The sequence below is a fragment of the Malurus melanocephalus genome, unplaced genomic scaffold (genome assembly GCF_030028575.1).
Source record: "Malurus melanocephalus ecotype Western Australia unplaced genomic scaffold, MMel_1.1 scaffold_68, whole genome shotgun sequence".
Lineage (NCBI taxonomy): Eukaryota > Metazoa > Chordata > Aves > Passeriformes > Maluridae > Malurus > Malurus melanocephalus.
This window is the reverse complement of record NW_026623300.1, coordinates 1,035,550-1,050,546: the sequence shown is the minus strand read 5'-3', so window position 1 is coordinate 1,050,546 and position 14,997 is coordinate 1,035,550. Positions and strand designations below refer to the sequence as shown.

At 44.3% G+C, this 14,997-nt stretch overlaps 1 protein-coding gene across 3 annotated transcripts in view; it reads right to left on the bottom strand.

The window, feature by feature from the left end:
* The window catches only part of PDLIM5 (PDZ and LIM domain 5), a 121,433-nt gene extending 108,602 nt beyond the window's left edge, over positions 1-12,831 (bottom strand). For all 3 annotated transcript variants that reach the window (XM_057366579.1, XM_057366577.1, XM_057366578.1), the window contains exons 1-2: positions 12,750-12,831; positions 9,779-9,914 (exon numbers count right to left, since the gene is read on the bottom strand). In XM_057366579.1, the coding sequence (XP_057222562.1) occupies positions 9,779-9,874 (96 nt within the window). In that variant the 5' untranslated portion in view covers positions 9,875-9,914; positions 12,750-12,831. The remainder of the gene's footprint in view (positions 1-9,778; positions 9,915-12,749) is intronic.
* Between the last annotated feature and the right edge of the window lie 2,166 nt (positions 12,832-14,997).

Sequence of the window (14,997 nt, the reverse complement as noted above, 5' to 3'; positions counted from 1 at the left end):
AAAGATTTAATGAGGACGGGAACTCAGGCTGACAGGTAGGATAGCAGGATGCAAGGCTCTCCAACCCTGCTGCTTCCTTTGCAAGACTGTTGTGTTGCCTGATGACCATTTACATTACATTTAATCAAGCCATGAATCCAGCAATCAGTGCCTCACAAAGAACTAGTGCACCATTCCCCAAGGGTTAAAGATATCCTGAATACGTTTTTGGGGGTTGCTTTTTCATTTCTGCACAAGTGCTAGTACACCACCTTTAGACACTAGGCAAAGAACCCTCTAATTTGGCTTAGATTCAAAACACTGTGATTTGATCTGAAATTTAACAAAGGCAAGTGCAGGGTCCTGCACCTGGGGAAYAATAACCCCATGAACCAGCACAGGCTGGGGGCTGACCTGCTGGGAGGCAGCTCTGTGGAGAAGAGGTAGAAAACACTGGCAGCACTGAACTCAAATCTACACTTGGCTTGTCATGTATAAGATGCACATTAAARAGAAAAAACCTTTAATAGCAGATGCACTATAAACGTTGAGATTGAGCTGCTCTGCCTGGCAGAGGGAGCATTTGCACAGCAAAGCTGTTTTTTTAAGGGTTCTGAACAAAATGTTCTATAGCTAAAGTTTCCACCAAAGTGATAGAATCTTTTTGATAACAAAAATACAGCTTTATTTATGTCTGCATTTTTTATATTTACAGAATTTTGCCTTGGCTCTACAGAATTCCTTTTCAAAAATCTCAAGTGATATTGCTACCAATACATCAGCACACTTAGAAAAACTTCRATCATTTTCTCCACAGCCTGAATAAATTTTGGGTGCAAGAATAACTAAACATAATCCAATTACATTCATAAATACAAAAGCTTAACAAACAGAGAGTCTTACCCTYATGAAATTGATGCACTCTACATTAATCCAGGCTTTGCACCTAAATCACTAATCAGGTCTTCAAAAGAACCATTAATTAATTAACACAGAATAATAAAAGTTTCTGTTGCCTTCCCATGGTAAGTACTTCACATTGTTCTATTACTTGTTAGGGAAAAAACTAGATACTGTGTTAGGTCATTCCTTAATATAGACCAGGATAAGTCAAGCTTCTTTCATATCCAGTTAACATGCAAACCATTTGACCTTTCCAACAGGACTACTAGAGACCTGGCAAGATCCACTTCTTAGCCTATGGGACTTCACACAAAGCATTACATTTTACWTTAGGGCTTTGCTACAGGCACAGCTGACAGCAGTTGCAAGAGTTCATTTGTTCAAATAGTTTCAACTGTCTCTTGCTTTTACTTTCACTAAGCTTAACTGTTTAAGCTGAAGTTTCCAACAAATAACTCAAAATGAGAAAGAAACTATAACACTAATCCCTAGTGGAGAAACACTATGGACTGTTCTCCTTGAAATTTTCTGTCTGAAAAGTCTGTGTCCTGTGGCTGCTTACTCAGTAGTTYTGGTGTAAAGTACTGGTTTTGGTGCAGCTCTTCTTAATCTGTTCTAAGGATGTGCACCATGATATGATCATCAATTTACAGTATGCTAGTTTGTCCCCCTGCTACCTCTCTACTTGGGACAGCATGCACAAGCATGCTGTGCATGAACAACAAAATGACAATATGAAACCGCACTGGTGTCTCGAAGTGACAAAAGATGAAAAGCTATTGTGGGGAACACCATTCCATTAAATGACAGAATTGAAAGGTAAATTGACAGTGGCTGAACGTGAGCCATAGTGTGCCCAGGTGGCCAAGAAGGCCAGTGGCATCCTGCTTTTTGTCAAAAATAGCATGGCAGCAGGACTAAGGAAGAGATTGTATCCCCATACTTATGACAGGTGGAGCTACACCTTAATCCTGTATTCAGTTTTGGCCCCTCACTGGGGAGGACATTGAGATGCTGGAGYGAGTCCAGAGAAGGGCAATGGAGCTGGTGAAGGGTCTGGAGCACGGGTGTTATGGGGAGCAGTGGAGGGAGCTGGGGCTGTTTAACCTGGAAGAAAAGAAGCTCAGGTGGGCCTGATTGTTGTCTACAGCTACCTGAAAGGAGCCTGTAGTAAGGTGAGGGTCAGCTTCTTCTCCCAAYAAAGAAGCAGRACAAGAGGAAATGGCCTCAAGTTGTGCTGAGGGAAATTTACACCAGATAGGAGGAATATTCTTCACTAAAGGGATTATTAAGCATTAGAACAGGCTGCCCAGGAAAGTGGTTGAGTCACCATCCCTGGAAACATTTAAAGGATGTGYACATGTAGCATTTCAGGACATGGTTTAGTGGTGGACTTGGCYGTGCTGAGCCAGTGGTTAGASTCTATGATCTTATAGGACTAAATGATTCTATGATTCTGTTCCTCATATTTGAACAAATAACCTCAGCCTCAATTTTCATTCTTTATGACCAGGAAGGATATYACCTTTCCCATATTTCCACGGCCTTGGGCATATGAGAGGCAGTTTTCTCTCACACTTTCCCTTATATTGGTAACATATGAAGTCTATTCTTTAAAAAAATTATTTGTTTTGACTTTTTAAGCCAACAATGTTATCTCCTGGCTCCATACCAAAACTAAACAAACAAATCTTTCAGCACCATGTCTCTTCTCACAATGCCTTTTGATAGCCATCGGCCAATGAATAATGAGAAAAACAGTTACACTAGAAATAGCATCCCCAAATGGTGGGGAAGTCGACAGAAGCTGTCAGGCCTCCAGGGCAAGATACTTGCAAAGAAAACATGCCTAATTTTTTTGCAGTTACTATTCAATAAATGSTCTGTCTTTTGGCCTCGGAAAGGACTGCCAATTTTGCATCTGCTCCGAACATTGAATCAGAGTTTATTTTTTCACTACATCTGTCTTTGAGAAGTAGACATTGCAAACAAATACTTTAGTTTTTCCATCATGAAATATTTAGCTTATAGTCCTCATACTGTAACTAAACTGTCACTTATAAGGGAAAAAAGAAMAAGCATTTTTTAATGTAAAGAGAATGTGTTCACACATCACACCAGACATCCCTTAGCTACAAGCTCCTTGGTTCCTTTTTCTCCCAGTACAGACAGCTTCACTTGTGGCGAATGACATCAGCAGAGGAACTATTTTGAAAGTTTGCTTCCTACTCAGTCTGAAGAGGATGTCTAACAAATAAGGTCACAAACAGAAATGAGATGCAGACACTTTTCTTACGCCTCTTCTCCCCCACACCCTCCCTTCTTCCCAAGCTCACTCCAGTGCTGATCTGTCATTCTTTAAACTGCACAGCAGTATAGACTAGAGAAGGAAAACAAATGGTCAGAGGAAACAGCCCTTTCCCCAATTTTCAGCACAAAGATGTTAAACAGTAGTGAGAAAAGAGCCAACTGGGAAATTATATCCATACCAACTGATCTCTCTTTCCATCTTCAAGTTAAACTGAGGAGCTCTCTAAAAACTGTTGCTTGCAGGCAACTAWGCAAACTCTGAAGCACAAACCAGCAGTCTTAGGACTTTCAGAACACTTGCTCATATTAAACCACTTGTGCAGCTGGAAACTGTATAATTATCCAAAGGAAAACCCCTGCTCCTTCAGGACTTGGTGCACAGAATATACAGACTTTGGCACTGGTAGCTCATTTGTCATTCTCTGTGTATTTTTCAGTAAACCACATATTGTAAACAGAATTAAACAGAACAGAATAATACTTTTTGCTTGGTGTCTTGGCAAATCCCATTCATTTCATAAGCACTGATAGCCCCTGCAAAATACAGCAATTGCTGCCCCAGAAGCAGTATCAGCAGGTAAGTGCTGTGATGTCTGACAGCATCTCTGACCTGTGCCAGGAAGTTACAGAACAGAAAGGTTGGGATTAGAAGGGATGTCTGGGTAGCATCTGGTTCATCTGGGTAGCACCCTGCTGCTAAAGCAGGTTAACCTATGGCAAGTAGCACAGGATTGTGTCCAGGTGGCCTTTCAATATTTCTAGAGGAGACTCCACAACCTCTCTGGGCAGCCTGCTCCAGTGCTCTGTCACTCCTTAAGTAAAGTTTTTCCTCACATTCAGATGAAGCTTCTTGTGTTTCAGTTTGTGCCTGTTGTCCCTTGCCCTGGGCACAGACTATGTCTTCTCCAGGCTGAACAGGCTCAACTCTCTCAGACTTTCCTCATAAAAGAGATGCTCCGTCCCCCACTCATCTTCACAGCTCTTTGTTGGGCCCCCTCCAATATTTTCTTGTCTTTCTTGTGCTGAGGACCCCAGAACTGGACACAGCACTCCAGATGCAGCCTTACCAGGTCTGAGTACAGGATCAGGATCACTTTCCTCTTCCTAATGCACCCCAGGCTACCTCTGGTCTTCCTGGCCACCAAGACACCCTGCTGGCTCATGCATAGTTTGTTGCCCACCAGGACCTCCAGGTCCTTGTCCACAGAGCTGCTCTTCAGCAGGACAGTCCCCAGCCTGTACTGGTGCCTGGAGCTGTTCTTCTGCAGGTGTAGGACCCTGCATTTGTGCTTTGTTGAACTTCATTATGTTCCTTTCTGCCCAACGCTCCAGCCTGACCAGATGTCACTAAATGGCAGCACATCCTGCTGGCACAGCCAGCCACTCTTCCCAGTTTTCTATCATCAGCAAACTTGCTGAGGGGACACTCTATCCCTTYATCCAGGTCACTGATGAGTAAGTTTACCACGACTGGACCCAGGATTGACAGATGGGGAACACCGCTGGCTGCAGGCCTCTAATTAGACTCTGTGCCATAGATCACAACCCTCTGAGCTCTGCCATTCAGCCAGCTCCCAGTCCAGCTCTGTGGCAGTAGGGGAGTGCAYCTCCAGCTGTATTTTGTGCAAACCATCCCAACAAATCAACCCAGCACAGCAATGCCAGCAGCTGCCAGTTAGGGCTTAGTTAGGAGCTCTCAGTAGCTTCCAGGATGAAGCATAAAGTTACTGACACAATTATCACTGGCCAGGCCAGCAGTTCTAATGTTCCTCTCCTATTCACATACCTGCTTGAAAGACAATTTTCCCAACACTCCATGAACATAATTTATTTTATACTTACACAAAACTTGGTTTTACTGGAAATTACATGTACAGTTTAATAAAACAATTCACACAAACACAAGGACAAGAGGCTTAGCTAGACCCTAATCAGTCAAAGCTGACATGCTCTAGGTCCACTCAAAACAYTATTTTCCTTTATTGTCTTCTCAGTATTTTCACAGTCACTAATGACCTCCCAACACCAGCATAATCAATGTCAGGATGCTTATGTGGGATGAACACTGAGCAGCTGATGTGTTGYACTTGTGCACTCCCTACTTCATCCCAAGGTGGGTGCTCTTCCACTTCCCCCTTGAGTGTACTTCTTGCAAACAGATTTATTATCATGAGTCTCCCATCAACTTGAAGCTTGCAACTCCAACACAGAAAARCATCCCTGAACCAGCAGAAATAATGAAAACCAAAAAAAACTGTAACACCAAGGGGTTATTTCTGAGGGGGGAGTGGTGTTTGTTTGTTTTGGGCAATTTGAAGTGATCAGTGAAGCAGAAAGAAGCTGGCAGTGTGGGAAACACACTGAAAGAAGCTGCARTAGAAAAACAGAGCTGTCAGTCAGGTCAAGCATTTCAGCATGACTGTATTCCATTTAATTCCTTGCAGCAAGAGAAAAACAAAAAGTGACACATCTTCTGAAAGACAATAGCTAAAGTTGCCACCAGGAATCAACAAACAAGTAACTTTTAAATACAGAAAAACATCCAATGTATTTGCATTAGGTGGAACACATTAGGTGGAATAGGTATATACTACCTATATACTGCATTACTCTTCAAACTATAGTTTTGCTTGAGTATTTCCTTGTTTCCAGCAGTAAATATTGTATAAAACAGAAAGAAACATCTTTTAGAAACTACATCACAAAAATTTTGATAAGCTACTATCATGTCAAGCACACACTTGGAACRAGTATACAAACCTCTCACAGGTCATCCCAACATAATGAATACATCATCAACACCAAACACTATTTTAATCTGCAGAAGACAGCAGTTTTGACAGTTCTAATGTCAATGCTTAGTCATACTTACTGAGATTATTCTGGTTACATTAATGAAGCATGGGAAACTAACCAGCTTCCAAAAAAGTAAAGCAAATGTAATGTTAATTCAAAGTCTAAAAATGTATGGATAGTTGTAAAGCAACTGTGTTGCACCTAAACAGGTATAACCTAAATAGATCATATTGTAAATACGATTAACTCCAAATTCTGTAACTATAATGTTTAACATGCCCAAGAGCCACTTCATTAATCYTACCTAGCAGTATGTTGGAGTAGCAGTAGGTTGGTTTTATTTCCAAAACTGCATTTGTTCCTTTTACTGAATGAGAACAAATTCTTGCACAAACAAATTTTGTCCTCATATCCTCTAGCTTTCCATTTTTTTATTTTTGCATCATAGCATAGGTCTTGAAGGAATAAGGAGAACAGTTGCTTAATTAATGTAAACCAMCATGAGGAAACAGTCATAACAGCAACTCAGAAAAATCTAAGTTTGCACACCTGGGCTCWAGTAATTTCTGCCTTCTTCACTGCRGGCTGATTGCTCACTGTTTGCARTCTCTGGTTACACAAGTGCCCCCTCAGAATTAACTACCTGGAAGCCCTGCAGTACAGCTCCATATGGCAGCCTGAGCCACTTTCACACTTGGCTGTCAATAAACCTCAACCCACCCTTTATTCATTATTACTTGCAGAGCAAMTTCCTTCCCACAGGCCCTTTCTTCATGTGAACCATACCACCCATCACTGCTCCCACCCTGCATCAGCTTCCCGGTGTTAAATTCCTGACCTGTGAAAGGCCTCACAAGTGCCTTCACAAAGCAAGGAAGAAGACTGGGAAAAGCCACCCTGTTGAAGTCCAGCCAGATACAAGTTCACATAACAAGTTCTGCAAGCATTTGTGTTGTATGGACATATATCCTAAATGTATATGTGTCATGTATGTTACTATGTGTATATACAGTACATATTTGTACTGATATATGAACTAATATTCACATCACAGTAACCCCAACATGGCATTTATTACTCACCATGAAATGTGTACAGCTGTATAACTATACATACCAACTTTACAGCATTCAGCTGTATAAAGCAACTGATACAACCCTGCAATAACCACTGCTATTGGTTATGATGTTGCAACTACTCTGCAATGTACTCGTTTATGAAAAATCAAATGCTACCCCTGTACTAATGTTAACCTTAGCTCACCACAAGAATTTCAATGGAAGGACTCAAAACAGGCTCATTTTACCCCACAGAGGCAACAAGGAATATGCCCATTTTAACCATATCCTGTAAAAACTTAGTAAAAACTTTCTCCAAGGAACTGTGAGATCTTAATTTGTTCAAATCATTAGTGAAGAGATCAACTTTTCAGATAAACAGCCTTAGAAACCACTRTATTTTCTGTGCTTCATAGACTACACTTTATTTAAACTTAATTTCAACAAGTTTAAACTTAAGCAGGAAATTAGCCCTCAGCAGCCCAGCATTCATCTTCAGCATCTAGAGGACAAATTAAAAACAAAACAAAACCAAATAGTCCTCCTTGCCAAGGAACATAATTATGCTGTCTCATTACTGTTTTGCTAAAATAATTTAATTAGCGGCCTTTAGACACAGGAAGGAATTTATGCTACGTCAGGAAAAGAAGGGCTTGGGGGGTGAATTGTACATGCTGTTCTAGCATACCAGGAACACGGGTGTTGAATTCTTCCAGTAAAAACTATCGGGCCAAAGCCGGATTGGCATACCAGAACGAAGCATTTTTTTTATCCAGAGGAGGGAGGGGGGGAAACAAAAAGGCACCAGGCAGTCAAATACTTGCACACTCTTAACTGCAAGTAGGAAGAAACAGCTCAGCTGAGGAGTGGTGCTCAGGTATAACAGGCAAAGCGGAGATTGTGCCTCCCCCAGCCATGCACAAATTAAAGTTCAAAAACCACACCAGTCCCTATCTTTCATTATGCTCTGCTCTTGTGGGCACTGACATTTGTCATTAGGGAATCCCATAACAGAGGCTTTTATAGGTAGCTATTTAGGCCAACTCCTCCAGGCTACTCCGTGCGACAGCGTATTTGATTCCTGCAATAAAGTTGTAGTCTAGGCTAATTCCAACATATGTTTCCTCTTTTAGATGGGAAGCCTGCTTACAGCAGGACTGCACTCTAGATCTCCAGAATAACAGAGTCTACAAAAAAAGTATTACCCTTGCCTGAAACTGGTTGTTTAGCATGGCTTACTGCCTATAGAGCTTAAATACACTTCAGTATCACGCACAAGGACCCTATGCAGGCAAACTCCAGTGCTTTTGTAAATCCTTGTCACGAAAGCCCTTGTACCACCAAATCAGTAAGTGCTATCCACATCCCCAGTTCAAATTTTTCATTAGTGTACAAATAACCAGCTAATGAACAAGAAACTGAACTACAGTTCCGCTTTAAAGTCCTTGGAATTCAGGAATAAACTGTCTCCCAACTTCTTCTTGTCTCAGATGTCAACAGTCTAATCAGTACACCAGCATTTCTGCAGCTCTCCAGTCTATTTTAGCCATATATAAAGAATTTTTCAGAGCCTAACTGTCCTTTAATTTCACCAGCATAATCCACCAGTGGATAGGATAAGCCAAGACTAAATGAACTGGAAGGGTTTGAAACACTAGTTAAGATTAGCTAAAAATAYCACCATGATGCATAAACCCAAATAGAAACCTGCTCCATCTCCCAGGGCAGTATCAATTCTGCAGTCTCAACAGGTGTAAAAAATAATTCATCTTTGTCACTAAACTCCATGAAAATGCAGGAGGGAGAGGAGAGATGTTGACAGAGAAGASTCCATTTGTATATAAATGATTCCAGATGGCTAATCAGATTTAAAGGTGTCAGGGTACAGAGCCATCAAGTCAGTCTCTTCACCCAGAGATTTCCAGTGATCCTAGAAATTCAATACTGTGAAGTTTGTCCCTACATTTTATGTGCAAAGTGCTTTAGCCATSTGAGAAAGGCATTAAAACTCAGCCCACACTGAAAGACAAGCCTTCCCTGAAACACAGTTTTAAAGTAGGAAACTAGTTAGACAGTGCTGGGTACAAAGATCATATTTGTTTTGACTTAGTTCCTCAAATCCTTTGAATACCAGTTCAGAGCACATACTCGATAAAACACTCATGAGAAACTGGCATGTTCACTCAGGCACATATTGATGAATGCTATTTATAACAACTGTCATTTAAGTATCTTCTTATTGCAAATTGCAAGATTTATAATAACAGACACCAGAAGATTCTGGTGATCCTCAAGCTGCTAAGAGCTGCTGAATAAACAAGGGTAACATGAGTGATTTTTCCCCACTGCTTCCCATTTGAATTGCACAGGCTCAGCCCTGCAAAGTAAATTGCTTGCTTCCTGTCAGCCTCCAACCTCTGCATCTCTGTTTTCTRGATGGAAGCAGGGAAGGGAATTCAAGGGTAGTTTCTTTTGTTATTTGAATAAACAAATGCAGATAAAACAATCATTTCAAATGAATAAGTCCTTCCTAAGCTAATTTTCTTGGAGCCGTCACATAATAAAGATTTATTTTCCTGGCTCTGACCTTCCCTCCCCGACCCCCAACAGTCCTCCATGCCACAGGGCAAGCTGAGCCCCAGTATCTGTAATTAATGGCTTTGTCTGAAGTTTGTGGGTTGACCACAGCATAACAGATCCCCATATACAGGAAAAGAAGCAAATGCACTTACTCGAGAAATAGACAGAGGCACATTGAAATCCTTGCCCCCTTGAAGCCTGAAACCCCAGGGAGCCGGCCCGACCAAAGACACGCTGTAGTTGCTCATGATGTTTAGTATTCAAGGACCAAATCCAAAGAACTGATGCCTGCAGAAGAGGATTAGAGATTTAACTTAAAGATTATAAAACATTTAAAAGTCTTCTTTCTTTGGCTGCATTTCCCCTCCCCGCAAAACAGCCAAAAAGCCCACACCAGGTCTGTCATGACTTTTGTTTCTAGTCCTCATATGTTGTTTCCTTCCATAGCTTAGGAAGAAGCATAACTAGGGAATGGGTAAYACGGACTTGGGACTTGGAGAGCTGCTGCTGTCCAAGCTGCCAATATGTTTGACAACTACTTTTACTAACAAAACACCGTGTGGGGCAGGGGAGGTAAAACCACCCAACATTAAAGCTCATATTAAAAAAGTCAATGTTGAGACAAGCATGAATTCATAGTATCCTTTAAACCCAAGACATTAGCACTACTGGCATATTCATTTCTAACAAAATGAATATCATATGCTGCCATGTCATCAGCTCAAAGCTTATTTCTAAACACAACCATGTCAAAGCATCACAACTTTGCAGTTAATCARAAGAAAATAAAATCCCTTTGACTCTTTTTATTTTTAAAGCTTAGCTTCATAGTGGCAGAACAATGTCACAGACGAGACAGATATTAAAACCAGCCCTCATAATGAAAGCTGTGAACTGAAGCAAAATATCCACAGCCACAACTCAATGCTGAGAAAGCAAAACCCAAGCATCGCCCTCTCCACATATGTRGGCAACAAATTACCTTTAAAAGGCAACTGAGATACTTAAGTGCTGTTCAGCGTCAAAGATAAGGGCTTCARTTCCACCTCAGATAAGTAATGTTACAATGACATCTTAGGTAGTGGATGCCGTCTATTTTTGTATAGTTGAAGCGCGGCAGGAGCACACCAGGGCGGGCTGGTGTAAGACTACACCGGGGCACAGCCAGATTCCATACTCATATAGGGACATTTAAGGTGGACCTTCAGCCAGCCGGCTGCAAACCCCRCGGAACTCTGAAAAGCCCGGTTTTAGCTGTTCATACACCGCAGGGGGGCCGTGTTATTTTCTTGGGGGCGGTGTATTTTTTCAAATGCATCTCACCCACAAGGAACGTGAGAGCAGGGCTGTCGCACAGCCCCCATCAGTGCAGGGATGTTACTCCGCAAGAAAGCCACGTTTCTGGGCTCACCTCCCATAGAAGCAGAGATCCATTGCTCAGACTCACTTCTAAATCAATGAACTTTCTTCACTCAGGTAACCAGAGCAGGGCTACCGGCATTAGGCAGCACAAGGTATATATATATATATATATATATATAAAGAAGCAGAATTTGGAGCTTGCAACAGAGGTGCCTGGGTAACTGGGCCATTCCCAACCTGCCCCTGCCTGCTGGCATCCAGCAAAGGGGCAGCTCTGACCCCAGGCACTGACTCAACCCACCCTTAAAAGCCTCAACAGGCACCAATATACAGAAGGGGAAACACACAAGACTGAGCTCTCCTGTAGCTGAAGAGGAAGAAAAGCCCCCGCCAAGCTGGAGCTAGAATTCTTAGAGGGCTTGCTCACCACTAAAGCGAGAACTAAGCCGTTTAATTGCCCTGTGCACAGAATTCTTTTAAAAAGAGGATCTGAATTAGTCACAGATTTCCTTCTGCATAAAAATACAAATTCTTTTTACTCCCACTTAAAATCCACTGCAGTGACAGGTCACTGTATGAGACTGCAGAAAAGCAAACCACATCTAGTGACCAGCACACGATGCAGTTGTTCCATACAGGCGAGAAGGCTGTACCTGTCAATTGAAACTAAAGCACTTGTGTAACTTTTTTTTTTTTTTTCAACTGAGCAATAGATAGTTACAACTACAGACCTAGGAAAAAGATTAAGTTGTATTAGGAAATTATACCGTTCTTTTTCAACTGTAGCAACTAGAAATAGGAGGGAAGAGACAGCACGCTGAAATACCCTGTATCCCATTCAGCATCACTCATCTTTCCTTTCTCACCCCCTTAATTCTTATACAGCTGCATCTCTAGCCTGGCAGATACACCAGGAAAGAACGGCAGACAAAAAAGACCCGTCCAAAGTTTTACTTAACAAATTTCTTAAATTTAAATTTCATAAAATGTGCYAGAGCAACAGCTAAAGGAAAGCACTGCAAACCACCAAACTCTCTTCACGTGGGGATCATTGTGCAAACAAACCAGCTAAGGGTGAAATTGTGCAACTTTCCTTTAGACGATCAAACGCTTGGTGGACTTGCGTCTGGAAGGGGGAATTTCAAATCCCGGCAGGAACGCCGGCCCGGGCACAGAGCCCCGCAGCGGCCAGCGGGGCCTTGCTGCTGTGCCGGAGGAGGGGGTGCGGGCAGCGCCAGCAAAGCTCCCCGTACACCCGGCACCCCTGTGCCCATCTCCCCGGGACGAGGAGCCCCACGGCCCCCCACGGCCCCCGCAGGCTGGGGACCAGACACCCCYAGGAGCGCTCGGTCCCGGCTCCGGGCGCCCCCACAGTCCCAGGCACTGCAGGGACAGCCGGCGTGCAGCCCCACGGGTACCCACCGAGCCCGGGCAGGGGGCACACCGGAGCCCCGTGTCCGAGCAGCCCTACGGGCACGGCAGCGCTGGGCTGAGGGCGAGGAGCCCCCCGCAGGTGTCCCGCAGCCCCGGCTCCCCGAGCCGCTGCCCCGGGGCCGCGCCGCGCCCCCGCCGCACCCCGGCACCCCGGCCGGGCTCTCCACAACCGCGACAATCACCGCGCCCCGCTTACAGAAGTTAAATTAGAAGAAAATAAGCACCGAGGAGCATTACAAACCGCGCCCAGCCTACTGACTTTTTGCCCAAATCCCCCCCTTATTATTTTTTTTTTTTCTTTTCGCTCTCTGGCGGCGCGGCACTCACCCGGCACAGCGCGGAGAGGCGAGGACACCGCGGCGCGTCTGGAGGCGGCAGCTCCGTCCCCCCGCTCTTGTTTTCACTTCCGTCTGCMGCCGCTCCTCCCCTGSCCTGGCCCGGCCCGGCCCGGCCCWGCCCTGCCCGGCTGCCACGGGACAGGCGCCGCAAAGGCTCAGGGGCGGCGAGCCCGCGCGGTGCCCAGGTTTGCCGTCTATGTTGCGTTTGTTTTTACTTTGTTTTGTTTTTAACAGGGAAACGCTGACTTTCTCTGCGCTTTGATTTAACGCAGCTCCAGGAGCACCTGTGAGGCGCAAGGGCGAGCGGGAAGGGGCCGCTGGCATTGTGCCGCTCCGGCTCCCATCCTGAGGGAAGGGGCAGTCTGAAAAGGAGCGGGAGACCCTGCGGAAAATGGGACTTTGATTTAATGTGGAGTAGCGTGAGGAATAACAGGGATGTACTCGCCCCCTGAGGACATCAAAGTGAGGGAATGGCAGCGAGGCAGAAGAGCTTTTCGACCTAACAGATAAGGCTGGCACAAGAACAAACAGGTACAGGGTAGCCACGCATAAATTCGGCTCCGAAATTAAAAGGGATCCGCCAGAAATTAAGGTTCCTGGCASAGCCTCGCCGTAGGAGTGGGTGCATGAAATGAACCAGGTTCTAAGGTGGCGTTTGATCAGATTGTTACAGGATTTAGCACGGAGGCTGTCCAGTCGGGAATCCACGAAGCCGGAGCGGGRCAGGCGGGATGGGAGAGCACCGCTGGGCCTGCCAGCGCCAGCCACTGCCACTGCCTTGAGACCCGCAGGAGCACGGCAAACATGGAACAGCAGCACTTCCGAGTCACTTTCAGCTGCCCCTCACGGCTTGGTGAGGCTTGAGGTTCCTGCCAAACTTCACAGGCGATAAGAGGTCATTACAAGTAAAAATGGCTGTGAAAGAAATGTGCATCTAGTTGACGGTACCGTTATCAGAACAATTGAAAGGACTGGAATCCCCTCTTCAAGAATGGATTTACTGTGGAAAAGAAGTGCAGAAGACAGCTTTAAATTCTTATTTATCACCATCCAGCACAGCACACACCTTGAGCCTGAGTTTGGCCCTGCTGTGCCCACTGCCCKCACAGGCTATCCCGAGTGGGAGCCCTCAGGCAGGAGCTGATGCTGGATTTGGACATCCATGCCCTACGAGCCTGGGTGTGCATGAAGGCAGAGCCTGACTAGAGCCTGTCTAGTCCTCTGAGCCCTGGCTCAGTGAACCTTAACAAGGAGATTTTAACAGTATCCCACTGAGCTGTGTGTCTTCTCACTTGCCGTAACTAGGACAAATGCACCTCAAAGAGCATCTCAGAAAGAAAGGCATCTAAATCCCCACTACCACTGTAGCCAAACCACTGTTTTGGAAATCTTCTTTAGTCTGCTCTTTTCCCATTAAGTCTCTCCAATCAGGCAAAACTAAAAATCCCTGTTACCCAAATAGACTCTCACATGATTTTAATTCTTGGAGGTAAAAATTACCCAATACAGGGATTTTGCATTGTGTCACAAGGGCTATAGGTCACTCTCAAGCTGTTTTATTTATCAGAGCAGAAGAAGCTCTAGGATCCGACTCTCCAGCRTGACTCATGTGATATCTCCAGTGTCAGTGTGTCCCTGTGCTGACTGCTTGAGTAGCAATTTGCTCTCAGCTCACCAGAGCACACAGCCAGTGGTCCTGCTTGATTATGCACTTTACCACATTAGTGAAAAACATCCTTTTCCACTGCAGTTCTCCCAAAGCCTTCAACTTTTCCTGTTGGAGGAGTAGCTCACACATGCAGCATCTCAAGACAGTATTACATTAATTCATCATGACTGAAGAACAACTTGCAGAGGGACTTTTGCTGGTTGGTGTTGCAGCAGCTTTCACTCCTGGCAAGTCTGCATGCAATCTGCTCCATACCCACCCCATTGCACCAAGGCCAGTGCCACTCCCAGCTCAAAGCTGGCAGCCTCATCTTTAAGTCCGTCATCACTTCGCTGTGGTGTGATCAGTCTGTGACAAATGAATCTGTTTTCCTTTGCCTCCAGAGGCAGGCCACAGAAACAGAGACAGCTCATTAGTTCAAGATCTCTCCATTCTTGGTCACTTTTCAAATATTCTCCTCTTTGAGAAAAAGCTTTTCATTAAAGATGAATAGTGAAATTAGAGATAGTAAGTTGAGCAAGAAACCTCAGCAGCAGCTAGAACTGTGGCATGCCTGTTCTTCCTACCA